Below are 14,459 nucleotides of genomic sequence, written 5' to 3'. Positions count from 1 at the left end.
TGTAAGATCAAGTCTTGGAGTGTTTTGAAGAATCTGGATGTAAGTATGCTGGAACTATTTTGCAGATTTTCAAAGCTCAAACTCCTTTCTCCAAAATCTTCTTCTAATTATCCTGGATTAGGTAATGCTCTGGTGCATGTATATCGTACATTAAGAAAAGAGTGTGTGCTGCAGAGAAGTGAAGGTAACATCCTAAGTAAAAATACCGCATACTGCACTTGCAGATGCTGCTAAAGATCAGAAGGAATAAATTACTGTTGTTTAAATCAGAGCTCACATCTGTTGATATAAGTGCTTCTGTGCTTTCTTCCTTTCCCACTACGATCAGACGTCTGCAGATGGGAGGAGGTTTGTCAGCATCAGCTACAGCGATGTGAAAGCTTCCTCATATAAAATAAACCAATGGGGGGGAAAAAAAAAAAAAAAAAAAACCCGACAGGAGTTTCCAAGCACTGGGGAACAAATTTACCCTTTACCTCATTGATTCTGAGACAGTGTGACTTATTTTTTAAAGACAGAGATCAAAAGGTAAAATGTGATGAAGCGATTTGTGCTAAGCTTTTTCCTATTCCTTCACTCTAACTTAGTCTCGCTTGCTAGTAAGAACAAGTCATGGTTGCCCAAGCGCCAGATTTCATCCTTCATCCTGGCGCCTAACAGCTCTTCTTGGGCTTCTTCCCCATAAACTGCTCTACGTCGCCTTTCAGATCCATCTATTCTTTTAATCTACATAACATCCCCTACTGAAGAGAATTGTGTTTAATTGTTTGCAGAAAAAGAACTTGGTTTCAAGCTTTCTAGCCCATAATTTCATTTGACACCCACATCTCCTGAATTATAAGGAACAGCAATCATTCAACTTTTACCTGTTGCAGATCAGTCCCCCTCCAGCCCGCAGGCATTGCTTTGCATCCAACACTGAATTTCATGTGCTATTTAGTTTTATTTACTATTTAGTTTCTCATTATCATGACACCATCTGTACATCTTTGCAGGCAGCTTTTGCTTTGATGACCCCACATAAATTTAATACCATCAGCAAAGGACACTTGCTTATGTCCCATCCCCTGCATTGCAACACTTAGTGAATACACAGATTTCTTGGGATTGTAATTCTGACCACTATTTCCTACCTCCTAACCAATAATAAATCCAGAAGAGGACTGGTCCCACCTTATTCTACTAATTTTTAAAAACTTCTTTCCTTTTTTCTTTATGGCATCATGTTTGCCCCCTGTAAAGCATTTGGTAGACCAGTATCAAGCTCTCCAGGGAACATCCTCCTTGAGAAGCAGTCACCCAACTGTAAAGCTGTCTAAGCATTGTGGTGAGCTGAATGGAAAGACCCATGAAGCATCCCCTAGACCGCACTTATCGTAAGTGACAAAGTCCTCTGCTGAAATAAATCCCTTCTCCTTCAACCCTGGGCTACAAACCATTGGTAGTCAAGATGACATCCTACAGGTGCTCTAGTCATCACATGCACCTTCATCATCAGGAAAATATTCACCAGTATGAAGTGACTGGAACCCACACAAGCTTCTTACAGCACCAGAGCTACCTCTCCACAACCTTCTCAACTTGTCAGAAAAAGACAAAACAGAGACTGATTACTGCTTAGCAATGAGTGATGTTCTGCCAACCTGGCAATCTCAAACAAGGGAGAGGTCTAAATAAAACTCCATCCCTCAAAAAAGCTATATGACCACCTTGCAGCCTGAAAATAGCCTGCCAAGCAACAGCAGAAAAACACCCTTAAGATCTCTTGCTAGAAAAATTTGAAATAATTTCATTATACCATAACAAGCACTCAATCTCCCAGCAGTCTTCACATGCTGAAACTTCTCAGATTTACATTACACCTCCTCTTGCATGAAAATTCTTCATAACTGATGTTTTACCCTAGGCTCTGATTTTTTAAAATATTTTTTTTCTGACTTCCTCAAAAAAAAAAAAATTACATGCATCTCAAAAATGTCTTGTCATCCTCTTTGGTGCAGAAAACAATTTGGGTTTCATCTGCTACTGAAAGGCATGCTCTGTGGCCCCAGCTATGATCCCACTATAGGGCTTCTTCCAACAGTTTCCCATAGCAAATCAAATCAAGAGCAACTTGTCTCACAGAACTGGCACGCTAACAAAGACCACAGTTTTCCCTCTATTTCTTCAATAAACATACCACGCTGCTAAGCCAGCTTTCTTGACAAATCTCACACTTCGAAAGACAGTAGAAAACGGGGTTGAAAGGACGTCGTGCAATCACCATACGTCTCTCCTACCCCAAAGGAGATGATCTATGCTTAAACCCATCCAGAGCACGTACAAGTGCAAAGCACTTAATATGCTATAGCCAATTTGCATCCCAAAAGCAGCAAAAACAGTGTTTTCCTGCATCAGCCACAAAAGCAGCAGAAGTACACAAATAGTTGGCACTGTATCCCAAGGTAACCAGGGAAGGAAATACATTTTTATGAAAAATCTGACTATCATACAGTTGATTACTAGTAAATTACTGGATTTAAAAAAATTTTCCTAGAAAACATGAAAATATCTGTTGGGATTGCTAAAACACTGTACAAAAGTCAGCAATTGTTTTATTTTATATTTAAGGGTCTGTGGAGACAACCAACCAGCAAGTTAACTGCAAATGCTATCTTTATTACGAGCGTATCGATAATACCAGCACTGTGGAGTTTCCTGCCTTGATTTAGGATTTAATGCAAGACTTCTGGGATCACGCTAGGCTCAGGCACTGTCTCTACTTGTTACCATTCAGTCTTCATTTGCAAATGATAATTTTTGCTTTGAATGGCATGCCTGACTGGAGGGCAGAGTAAATCCAAACCTTTTAAACTCTAGCCAAAAATTTGCCATGAATTAGGAGACTGCAGCATACAATACAAATAAAATATCTCTACGAGTGCTCAGTGGTGGCGGTATGAATAAATGCCAATTATTCTTTTTTTTTTTTTTTTGATGGGATAATTTTCAAAGCAGCGATTTTGCAAAGACTCAGGAAGAAAACAATTTTGTTTCATTTCCATAACAGAATCCAGACCTCTAAATTCAACCTCACGAGCTACAATTATGCATAAGAACTACCACTGTGAATTTTCAAACACAATGCCTTTTATTGTCTCTTCTCATTCTTTTCCCTTCCTGTTCTCTGAGATCTTCTGTACTGTCACCCTCCACAGAAATTTAGAGCAGAAAGTCTGACTTGAAAGGAAAACTTTCAAGTTTTTAGGCTTCAAAGGAAAACAACAACACAAACCTTCCACACAAGGTATTTGAATGGTATTTGGGTTTTTTCAACCTTATAGGAACAAAACCCAACAAATCTGTCTTTTTATTATATGGAATCTTGACAGATGAAAACTAATATTCAGCTTTTCTGTGACGGATTGAGGGGTATTTTAGTCACCTCCTTCAGAATTCACGCATGATTGTCCCAGAGCTCGAGAAATGAAAGATGCTAAATACTGAAGACTGCAATTCCCTTGTGCTATGTAACCTCCGAGACATTTCATTCTAGGACACTAATGTAGCCCAGACACAAATACAGCAACTTACTATTTACAGGAACTTCCTAAATATTGTCTCCAATATCCCTATTTTATTAATATGTTTTCCACCTGCGCTAGGAGGCAGGCAGCTCTGAAGTATAAATACTGAAGATGAAACACCTACGCAGAACGAGCAGCATGAAAAGCACATCTTGCTTTCCATGTAGAAAGCATTTTTGGATTCAAGGGTTGCTTTCAAATGTAGTAACCTCTAAGCCATTAAACACCACTGCCTGGGAAATGAGGTTTCTCCTCCTAAAAGGCAGAGACGAAACATGCCTATGAATGTCACACACACTTCAGTGCTCCAAAATAGTTTAAAAATCTTCACGCTGCTTTTGAAGAAAGGCACGTGAAGCTGTCGCTGCAACCCCGCACCCCAGGCAGACCCTGTTTATGGGTAACATTTGGTTGCAATTACCCACTTGATGGAATGCAAAGCAACATTTTTTGTTACCAATGGGACTGAGAGAACAAACAGGACATTATTTACACATTAAAGAGAGTACTCACCCCGACACCACCACAAGGAAGCCTGACAAACATCGATGTTAGGGAACCTGTAGGAAAAAAAAACATACTCAGTAGGTCAAAAAGTCAAAGTTCACCAGATTTTGGTCCAATTTTACAGCATTGCTGCAAACTTTCTGAACATAGTAACAGACTGAGGGTTTCTTGCAATTTTCAGACAACACACAGCCAACCCTGTTACATTACAATGCATACCTACACAATAAACACAATTGGGCTTGTTCAAAAGCCTTTCCAATAGAAAAGCCTTCTATAAATCACTTATTTTTATGCAAGGTTTGTGTGCTGTCCTACATTTTAAGCAGTCATGCTGACTATAAATGATTGAGACATTACCAACAACTCCTCAGCATGTCTTCTCAGATGAACATATTAACCCCTTTCAACCGAAGGAGGACAGGAAATCATAAAAACAGCCTAATTATCAGTCATCTGCACAGTTACTAGAACACTTTGGAGTGCATGAGCTTCATAAAAGATGAAGACAAAAAATAAACCGGTGGCGAGCAAACCCAACATTAAGAATTTGAGAAAGATAGAGAAAACCATCTGTAGGGCTCATTTTGCATCTGTAAGAATTGTAACATCACTTTCTGGGCTTGTATATGAGCAAATTATCCTCCATGCAAAATTACACAGGTTTATAAAACATATACTGAAAAAAGAAGACGCTGTCTCATATCCGTCATCACCCTACATGCATGACTTGTACACGTGTCTGCGCCCTGCAGGCAAACAGGGAGAGGGAAATCTGTGCATGCAGGCACTGTAAAAGATCTGGAGTACATTGCCTGAGATTCACGTGCTTGGCACCTTTTTAAAGTTAATGAAAGCTAACGGTGAAATTAACTGTGTTGAGTTTTTGTTCCCCCAGCAAAGCAGGTTCTTGTCCTAATCATGTCTATACTGAAAGAATAAATTCCCTTAAATGCTAACCTTAAATAAATAAATTCCCTTAAATGCTTTGTAGAGCATGAATTAGCCAGGACAGCAGACAGACGTTACTGAGGACCATGCAAACGCATCACATCGCAGACACATACGTTACCCCTGTGACTGAAAGCAGAGTTAATGCATCTGCATTATTAATCTGAGTGCACAGCCAGATTCACTCTTTGATTAGATCCACATGAAAGTTCTTAGATCATCCTGCCTTGGACCTCCTGTCACATCTTTCACTGCTAATCCACCCATTATTTTGATATTTATCTTCTTGACAACAATTTATGATTGCTCTCCACAAATTAAAAGCAGCCTTATTTGCCTAAGTTTAAACTTGTTCAACAGGTTCCAAAGCTTTACACTGTCTATCGGAAGATGGATTTGTATTTTTCATCCTCAGACTTTCAAGGGCTTTAGCAACACTTCCAGGGGTAGAGTTGCGCAACCTGCCTTGAAGCTACCTGATAAAGCACAGCAAAGCGGATCTTTGTGATGCTCAGGGTCCTCTGGGGAAAGTAACTTCAACAACGGTGGGCTTCTGTGGCAAGTCTCTTCTCCCACACGTGTAAAGAAGGGTACTCTTTGAGAAGGGAGTAAGAATCAGAAGTAATGTGCTACAGGACAACTGCAGAACTAAAAGTAACCAGCAGAGCCACAATGACACCCGCTTACAATTCTGAAAAACCTGAACTATTTAGCCCCTTCCCGCTTTCTCCTGAAGAACTGCCAGATGAAGGGACATCCCCCTTATCATTTGCAGAAGCTTAAAAAGAAACATCCCGTGTTTTCATCCCCTAGCTTTACAAGCTCTTCCTTTTAGGCTGAGGTTTCTCATGCTTTTTCTTCTTCACAGACATATCAAAGGCAAAGAGTTTACACAGAGTCAGCCACCCGCCACCCTATTGCAGTCGTACACATGTCAAGACATTTAGGTCTAACAAACTCACATTTCCACATGTGAGCCTCACACAAAGCTTTGGTCTCAGACTTCAAACCTGCCATACGTTTATCCTCTAACATATTGAAAAGAACCCCGCAAAGCTGCTTGGCAAAAAAAAAAAAAAAGCCTTTTTAAGTCTTAACAGGAGAGGATGGCTGAAGAACAGGCTCCTTACAGGCTTGCTCACCTCTACACACAAATGCATGCACCAAGGTTTTTCAGGGAGGTTTTCCCAACACTGTGGAAGCCATCAGATTAAGAAACTGGTTTTAGGGCCAGCATCACCCTTCCTGTCCTGCTCCCAGTGGAGAACTCTCCCTGGGTGCTATGCAGACATTCCAGCCAGGCTCACTACTTTTGTTATTTTGGCTCTCCATGCTGTCCCTCTTGACTCCTGTCCGTCAAGCCGCCAACTTATTTTCTCCTGCCTGGTGGGATGACTGGCAGCAATGCTGAATGGTGAACCTGTTTGCTCTTCCTCCAAGCTTGATGCTTGGCACAAGTGTCAGTGCCAGCTGTGGCCCATGCACAGCTCCACATACAATGGGAGGACAGCTGGGCAGTGGGAAGAGGCAATCCACTGCTGTCTGGGCAAAGATGGTCACGTGAGCTGGCAGAAAGTTCCACTGCTAGTAGCTAAAGGCTAAAAAGGTGCCAAGTGGGTTTAGGAAACAAGGTCTAAGCTCAGCTAAGAGCTACTGGCAAGCCCTTCCCACTGGAGATCCTGGGGACCTGACCTTCTGTCTATGGCTGCAGCCTCAGAAAACTAAAACACAGCTTCTTGGCAACATTTTGGGGGATGGCTAGACCCCGAGGTGTAGCCCTAACCAAGCTCCAGTCTAATATCCATGAACAGGCTAGTCTTAGAACTGATTTGTTGTGAATGTTGCTCCTTGACAACTTGGTCATCTTTTCAAATTACACCCAAATAGATCATGTTTTGTACTGAAATACCCTCAGAATTGTTTCTCTTCACTGGAGGAATAAACTTAATCTCTACAAAAGAAGACATGGGGGGACACAGCAGAACTACAGCAGTACTCACAGGCAGAGCAAGAGTTTCTCCTCCCTCAGGTTCTCTAAACAAACCATCAGGAATGGTTCAGCAAAATCTGGGTATCCCCAAATCCAATACTAACCAAATAAACTGTCTGTATCTCCAAATGTATCTGTGGAACTACTGATACAGATTGTGCCAAGAATCAAAGAGAGGACACAAAAGTATCTCAAGACCATCTGACATTTGAATTAGCAGGCAACACACAGTGTTATCTCCGTCCACCCTAAAAACGTATCTTGCAAGGGATATCCCCTAAAGGAGAGGGGTTAGGGTGACCCACGGCCTTCTCAGCCCCCCATACAGATCATGACCACTACCAGAGGCAGAGTGCTAACCCTGCCTGCTCCATGCTGGTGAAACCAAAGGGTCAGATGCTGGAGGACTGCCTGGATCCCACCACAGCACACAGGACACATGTCCTCACACACCTTCAGCACTATGGGTCAAGAACTTGCAGAGAGATCAGTCAGCGTGAAGGTGGTGCAACTGCAAATGAGGAGCTTTCTCAGACCTACTGGTGAAGATTTACAAGCCGTTTCTTTGGACTGGTGGATACGCCTTACACAAGGGGTGGGTTTTACACTAACAAGGATATGACATCATAAATTCTTCAGACTGTACATACTAATTGCACTATCATTCACCCAGAGGTGTCTACTTTTTGTTTCTCTGGGTTCTAGAGAGGTGGTAAGTTAGCCATAAATACAGCGCTAATTGCATGTTTAAATAACTGGCTAATAGCTTTCCTCTTTGGGGATCTAATGTACATACTGAATACGTTGCAAAATCTTTCCAGCTCTTTTGCTGAAACTACTACATCATACAGGCCATCAAGTTAATCCTCTTTTTATATCATCCAATGTCAAGTTAATCCCAAAATAAACTTTCTCAACTTTCAGGTTCCAGAAACGTCTTTTTTTTTTTTGCTGATCCCCACGTGAGAACTTCCCAAGCTGCCCCTCCAGCCTATCACCTAGTGCTGCAAAAAGGCACAAAGTAAAAGGAGATGATGATGTCTCCACATAGGTAAGGTGCTAAAATCAATGTGGTTTGATTGCTATGGGGGGATTGGTTATCTGAACAACCACCCCCTAGATTTTTTTGCAGGGAAAATGTCTGGTTTATGGCAGATGCAGCCCTGTTTCAGGAAGATCCAGTCTCCAGTGAAAGGGATAAACAATCTTACTCCAAATTAAACAAATGTAAGACTATCTAAGAGGCCCCTGCATCCTTCTTGCAGATTATCCATACAAAACTGACAGCTATTTGTTGATGTCTATGCAGCTGGTTGGTGCTGCAGATCCAGGTCCTTAGGATGTTCCAGTTCCTACCTAGCAATGGATAACTTTCTAACATGCAGCAAAGAGTGTCCAAGGATAAAATACACTCTAAATCATCCTTCCTCCTCAGAGAGGGCCCTTTTAGGTTTTGAAGACATCAAAGAACAGAAGTTTTAGCTATCTTGGGTTTAGTCATCTACCTGAAGAAAGGGACATCTATCTTGTACCACTCTCAAGCAGACACTGAATGGAGGTGGGAAGAATCCTCTTGGGGACTGCCTAGAGATGAGGATGGAGGGAGCTCCATGTCCCACCTTTCATACTGCTACCGCTAAGTTACTGCCAGAGTCAGGGCTGAGGACGGCAGCGGGAGTGCTGGAGGTCTGAAAGGGGCCACCCCCCCTCCCTGCCCCAGGAAAGATACCTAGAAGTTTCTTGCTGTCCAGTTTCTGTCTGTTCAGAGGGTTTGTGCCGTACAGCAGCGTATGGGCTTCCGAGTGAACTGTCTGCAGCTCTTCTAGAGTTGCTTTTCTTCCACGAATGCACTAAAAGAGGAAAGAAAAGGAGTGATGAAATCACTGATTAACTGCTTAACTCTCATTGAAGAAGTTTTCATTTTCCTTAGCAAATCATAAAACCAGTGAGAGAAACCTAAAATGAGTTCTTACGTGAAAAAATTCATCAGATTTTTGTTTAACCTCTTATTCAAAATATTACCTTGCCATATAAAGTCATCTTTAGATTTTTTTTAATATTACTGCAGAGCATTTCCTAAATTATACAGATATTGCTTGACTACTGAGTAGTCAGGATTTCAGTTATAAGCCATTATAAAGTGATTCACTGTTGAAAATGCATCCCCCCAAAACACCCCTGACACATTCCCTCCATAATTATTAAGCTAACATAAAACATTCTCCCAAAACACTGCTTTCCAGACTGGACCTTTGAGTAATTAAGAGTTAGTTACAAACTTTCTCTTCTAAAACTCATCTTGGAAATCCCACGAGATTATATGGTTGGAAATAGTTTTCATATATGATGATGCATGTTGAGCTGGAAGTATTGTATCGAATATGGTCACCCCTGTTTTTGTTGCCAGCTGAAACCCAGAAGGGCAGATGCACATTGAAGTCAAAACCCTGGCTTCACTGAAGATCATGGCAAAGCTTTCACTGATTACCCAACTTCACTTTGCATTTTACAAATCGGGGATCTTTTCCCCTTTTTGTCATAGGGGTCCAGCATGCCTTTAGGGCTTATCTTTTGTTGCCATCACCCATTTGTGAGGGAAAATATGTTTGTAAGAACAAAGTGCTACTTGGAGAAGCTAAATTGTGGGTATACAAGGACCATGCTGTGGCCTCTTACACAGGAGCAATCACTGACACAGTGACTCTGTGCTGACACAGAGTCAAGGCCTTCTCACCCCACCCCACCAGCAAGTGGGCTAGGGTGCACAAGAAGTTGGGAGGGGGCACAGCTGGGACAGCTGACCCCAACTGGCCAAAGGGATGTCCCACACCATATGATGTCATGCTCAGCACATAAAGCTGGGGGAAGAAGAAGGAAGGGGGGACATTGGGAGTGATGGCGTTTGTCTTCCCAAGTCACCGTTATGCGTGATAGAGCCCTGCTGTCCTGGAGATGGCTGAGCACGTGCCTGCCCTTGGGAAGTGGTGAATGAATTCCTTGCTTTGCTTTGCTTGCATGCATGGCTTTTGCTTTACCTATTAAGCTGTCTTTATCTCAACCCACGAGTTTTCTCAATTTTACTCTTCTGATTCTCTCCCCATCCCAGTGCGGGGGGAGTGAGTGAGCGGCTGTGTGGTGCTGAGTTGCTGTCTGGGGTTAAACCACAACACCCCCTCCCATCCAGAACAAAACAAAAAAAAAAGTAAAAAACAAAGTAGTATTTTATATGGCTTAGAATTACTTCATATTTTTTGTCATTATTTGGACTAAAACACTATAAAAAGAGTTGTCATTTGGGGGATTGTTTCCTACAGAAGGAAGGACAGGATTATTCCTCTCTGCAGTAGTAATACTGAAATATAAATAGTTAACAGCAAAATATCGGAAAGTTCTGAAAGCCTGTTGTAGAGGTCCCAGGGTCACCCAAGACGCAAGGCTCAGCAATGAGCCTCCTGCTGTGCAGCCCACGCAGGAACGCATGCACCTCCTGCACAGCCTTCACCCTGGCTTTGTCGAAGCCAGTTGCTTTTTTAAGATTTCCATGTTCCTGGAGAAGCAGAGTTTCTAATGAGAACAAAAAAAAAAATTGATAGCTTAAAGGAAAAAAACAGGGAAAAAAGTCACACTCCTAAAAAGAACAGACTTTCAAATGGAAAACTTGTTCTGAAGAGAAGGTGAAACTGTGCCACTCACTCCTGAGAGCTGCTGCCACTCAGAAAGCACTGCCGTGTGCCGCTTACTTTGCAGGAGAGTGCTACAGACATGACGCTTCAAAGGCATCGGCACTTCCATCCAAGCAGTGCCTGCTTTTGCACTGCGCCCCCATCTCAGGCTGCAGCCTGGCCCAGCCAGAGCATCCCGGGGTTGAGTGTGCTGGGGGCATGGGGACTCCAGGACCTCCACCTCTGAAGCATGGTCTATAGAACTCGGAGGATTTTTTTGGTCTCAAACCTTCAGCGTAAGCCTCCATCATGTGTTGCAAAACGCACAAGAAATCACTTTGCAAAACTGTTGAGGCATCAGGCAGCAGAAATCAAAGCACGGCAGGAGCGCTTGTGCACTCTGCCTCTCCTAATTTTGGCATTTCTGCTCACCAGTTCCTCTTTCATTTACTCTGCGCTCTGCTCCACCACCTAGCATTTCCTGAGGTTAATGATGAGGCAAAAATACAGCATCCCATTAAAGAGGCAATAATCACAAAAATGCTAGACCCAGAAGGGATGGAAATATCTGGCAAATCCCCCTTGAACTTTTATCCTCTCTTTCTTTTCTGTTTGTGGAAAGCCTGCCTCAGTCCCCCCTTACAGGCTTTTACAGCTTCCCTCTAACCCATATGCCAACTCTCTTCCTTTGAACAAGATGTACTGACCCATTTTCAGCTGCTACATTTAGGGGATGTACAGAAATAGCATTTTGTATTTCTTGGCGTTATGTGAAGACACGAGGAGAACAGCAGCCCGTTGCAATAATGTGCCAGCTCCTCCATGAATGCGAACAGCTTCAGCTCCCTGGGATGGGGAAGGGCTGCTCCTGTTTCAAGTCAGCAACCCTACCAAGACATTCAAGCTCCATGCACTTTAGGAGGGTGACAACAGTACCCTCCCCCCCACATGACACCCAAAACCAAGTTAAAACTACAAGTAGATGGAGAACTTCCTTCTGTGTTGCGAGTGAAACACATTCAAGGAGAAAACTACTACTTACTGAAAAATTATGTATCGCAAACATGACATCAAGCATTGCCTGGTTAGAAGGGATTATGCTTGAGATGCTTTTGTACCTTTCTCATCTCCCGTCTCATGTGCCACAAGCTTTGCCCTTGGCTCTAACACAAAGACACCAAGAAAATTAATTAAATCCTCCCAAAATAAAGTTGGAGAACAAAATGTATTCCTCACTCCTGTTTCCAGACCCATCATGATTAGTATCTCAGTCTATGGCTCAGCCTGCCATCCACACTCCTAATTTGAGCAGTTCCTTGCTTTCCAAGAGCTCTTAAGTACTGATTCTCTTACCTTTGAGGGTTCACATTGCCTACTGAGATTGCTTGCTCCGTATTACTCTCCCCCCGCATCATGTGACCTCCTTCCTGGCTGCTAAACCCCGGCTTTATGTCTCCTTCTGCACAAAACCTGACCTTTGTATCACCACACCACCTCTCCTCTCCCACTGCTTTATACACATCCTTCTGCACTGTTCATCCATTTCCTTGGAGCCAGCTTTTCCTTTGCATTTTGGACAAAAGAAAAACCCCACTAGTCTCTTAGTTTGCATTTTATTCACCCTTTCACCCCATAATGTTTCAACAGAAGAGGATATGAATCTTGAGCGACTGCGAGCCAGATCTGATCCCAGCTGCGGCCCCCAAAAAGCCACAAAAAGCTATGAAAATGGCTACAAAGCTTCTCTCCAGCGACCAACTTCCCAGGCACCACTGCCACCACCTCCCACACGCCCTTGCTGCTTTGCGATGTGAAACCTTGGGCACAGAGCGGCTCTCCAGAGGCTTCACTGTCGGGACCTGTCTTGCACTCCAGCCGGACACCCGCCCGATGCTGTGCCAGGAACGCCATCGACATGGCTCTGCTCTTACAGATGGCCCAGCCCCGGGTCTGGATTTTCACGTCAATCCTCCGCAGCTGCAATTAACCTTCAGCTAACAGTCCTTGTGTTTTAAACAACGCAGGATTGCTGCCAAGATGTGCTTCGAGACGGACCCTGGTTGAGGAATTCATTCTTCCCCTATCCTGGTTGAGCAGCCGGGGGATTTGATTACCTCCAAAACACACAGCAAAACCTATCGATTTCCTCACGCTCTTGATCAAGGCTGGGAAGATTACACTCTACCATGATTGTGGGTTTTCGTTTGGGGGGCAGAGTCTTTTATTGAGATTGCCTCAATTAGTATAATTGTTGCTTTTAAATTCTGAACGTACACCAGAGTAATTGCTGTATTTTATAAAGCTAACTTAATTAAACAAGCAATACTCTAAACCGCAGCTGTCATTAAGTTTGGACAACTGCTTTCACTCCAAAGGGTCATCTTTAAACTTGTGCGACTCTGCCAGACTCTTACCTATCACACCACAAATCTGGCGCACATTTTCCCCTCAGCTGGACATAAAATAGTTTTTGGACAACTTTAGCATATACGTATCTGTTTCACTGCTGAAAAATGAGAGGCAGAGGGGGGAAGTGATGTGGTTTTTTCTGGTCTAAAAATATTCGTGCCCCTTCTGGATCACTTCTATTGCCTCCAAGAGAAATGGTAGGAACTCAGCACTTGGAAGGTTGTCTAGGAGCCTCTCAGCTGCCTGATGAAAACAGGTTTTCACTTAGTTCATTTCTGAAATTTCAAAGCAAGCATTTGTTTGCATGCATGATAAAAATATTTATCTGTGAGCCCTTTCCTGGCTTGGGGCATGTGAGCAACAGAAACACCAAAAGAACATTTCCAGGCGACAGACACCGAGAATTGTTTGAGCTTGCATGAGAAAGCAGAGCTGGGATTTATTTTCAGCATGCAGCCGTGAGGGGAAGGAGAGCTGTTAAACTCCTTCTGGAAGAGGACAGGGATCCATCGGAGACTTGTCTGATCCCACACAGTGTGCATGGGATTACTTAATACACAGGGTGCTGTGTTTTTAATCTGTGTCAAGCAACTACTTGCAACCAACAGAATCAAAACTATATCCGCACCCAGACCAAGCAAAGGGCTGTTAAGGAAGGAAGGGGAAATGTGAGGATAAGGAAATGTCAAAGTTCAAACTGTCTTTTTACAAATATGAGTTGTAAGAAATGGAAAGAACTACATAATCACAAACAATTTTCACATCAGGCCCTTGGGCTTACTTAAATCGCTCATAACAACTGAGACACCGTGAGGATAAAAATGAGCGTGCACATATGTGTCCGTCAGCAAGACCAGCTTAAAAAAAAAAAAAAAATAAAATAAAAAAAATAAAACAGGAGCTCAGCAAAAAGTTAAGTGCACAGCTTGGCAAATTTCTGAGTGCTATAATCCAGGTGCTGCTGCTGACTCGCTGCAGACCTACTACTAATTCTGAAAATACTCACCTCTTTCCAAGTGTCTATAGGGCTGCTATGCAAATGAAGCAGTTATAATCCATTAAAAAATCATAGATATAGATACATAGCAGGCTGGATTGGCAGTAAGTGTCATCATCCTATCTAAAGAGCTCTGTTAAAGTTTGCACATCACATGCACACTGCTGTGGGTGGAGACAGAGGGCACAGCTCATGCTGTCCTGCATGGAGCTTTGGCATAGGCAACAGGGATTTGAGACAGTAATGTAGTTATTAAAAGTAATCATAATTATTAGGCCAGACTTCAAAATTCCTTTTAAATTGATCGTATAATGGAATATGTGCCACAGAATGAAGCTTTCTACATGTTAAGTTTACAGCATTCCTGACCTTGCAGC

General features: G+C 42.7%; 1 protein-coding gene across 5 annotated transcripts in view; it reads right to left on the bottom strand.

The window, feature by feature from the left end:
• The window catches only part of HDAC4 (histone deacetylase 4), a 245,483-nt gene that overhangs the window by 31,139 nt on the left and 199,885 nt on the right, over window positions 1-14,459 (bottom strand). For all 5 annotated transcript variants that reach the window (XM_035890270.1, XM_035890273.1, XM_035890272.1 and 2 more), the window contains exons 15-16: window positions 8,744-8,864; window positions 4,080-4,126 (exon numbers count right to left, since the gene is read on the bottom strand). In XM_035890270.1, coding sequence (XP_035746163.1) covers window positions 4,080-4,126; window positions 8,744-8,864 — 168 coding nt within the window. The remainder of the gene's footprint in view (window positions 1-4,079; window positions 4,127-8,743; window positions 8,865-14,459) is intronic.

The sequence above is a fragment of the Egretta garzetta genome, unplaced genomic scaffold (genome assembly GCF_000687185.1).
Source record: "Egretta garzetta isolate BGI_Z169 unplaced genomic scaffold, ASM68718v1 scaffold732, whole genome shotgun sequence".
Classification (NCBI taxonomy): domain Eukaryota; kingdom Metazoa; phylum Chordata; class Aves; order Pelecaniformes; family Ardeidae; genus Egretta; species Egretta garzetta.
Note: the sequence above shows the minus strand (reverse complement) of the source record. Positions and strands in the feature narration are given on the sequence as shown.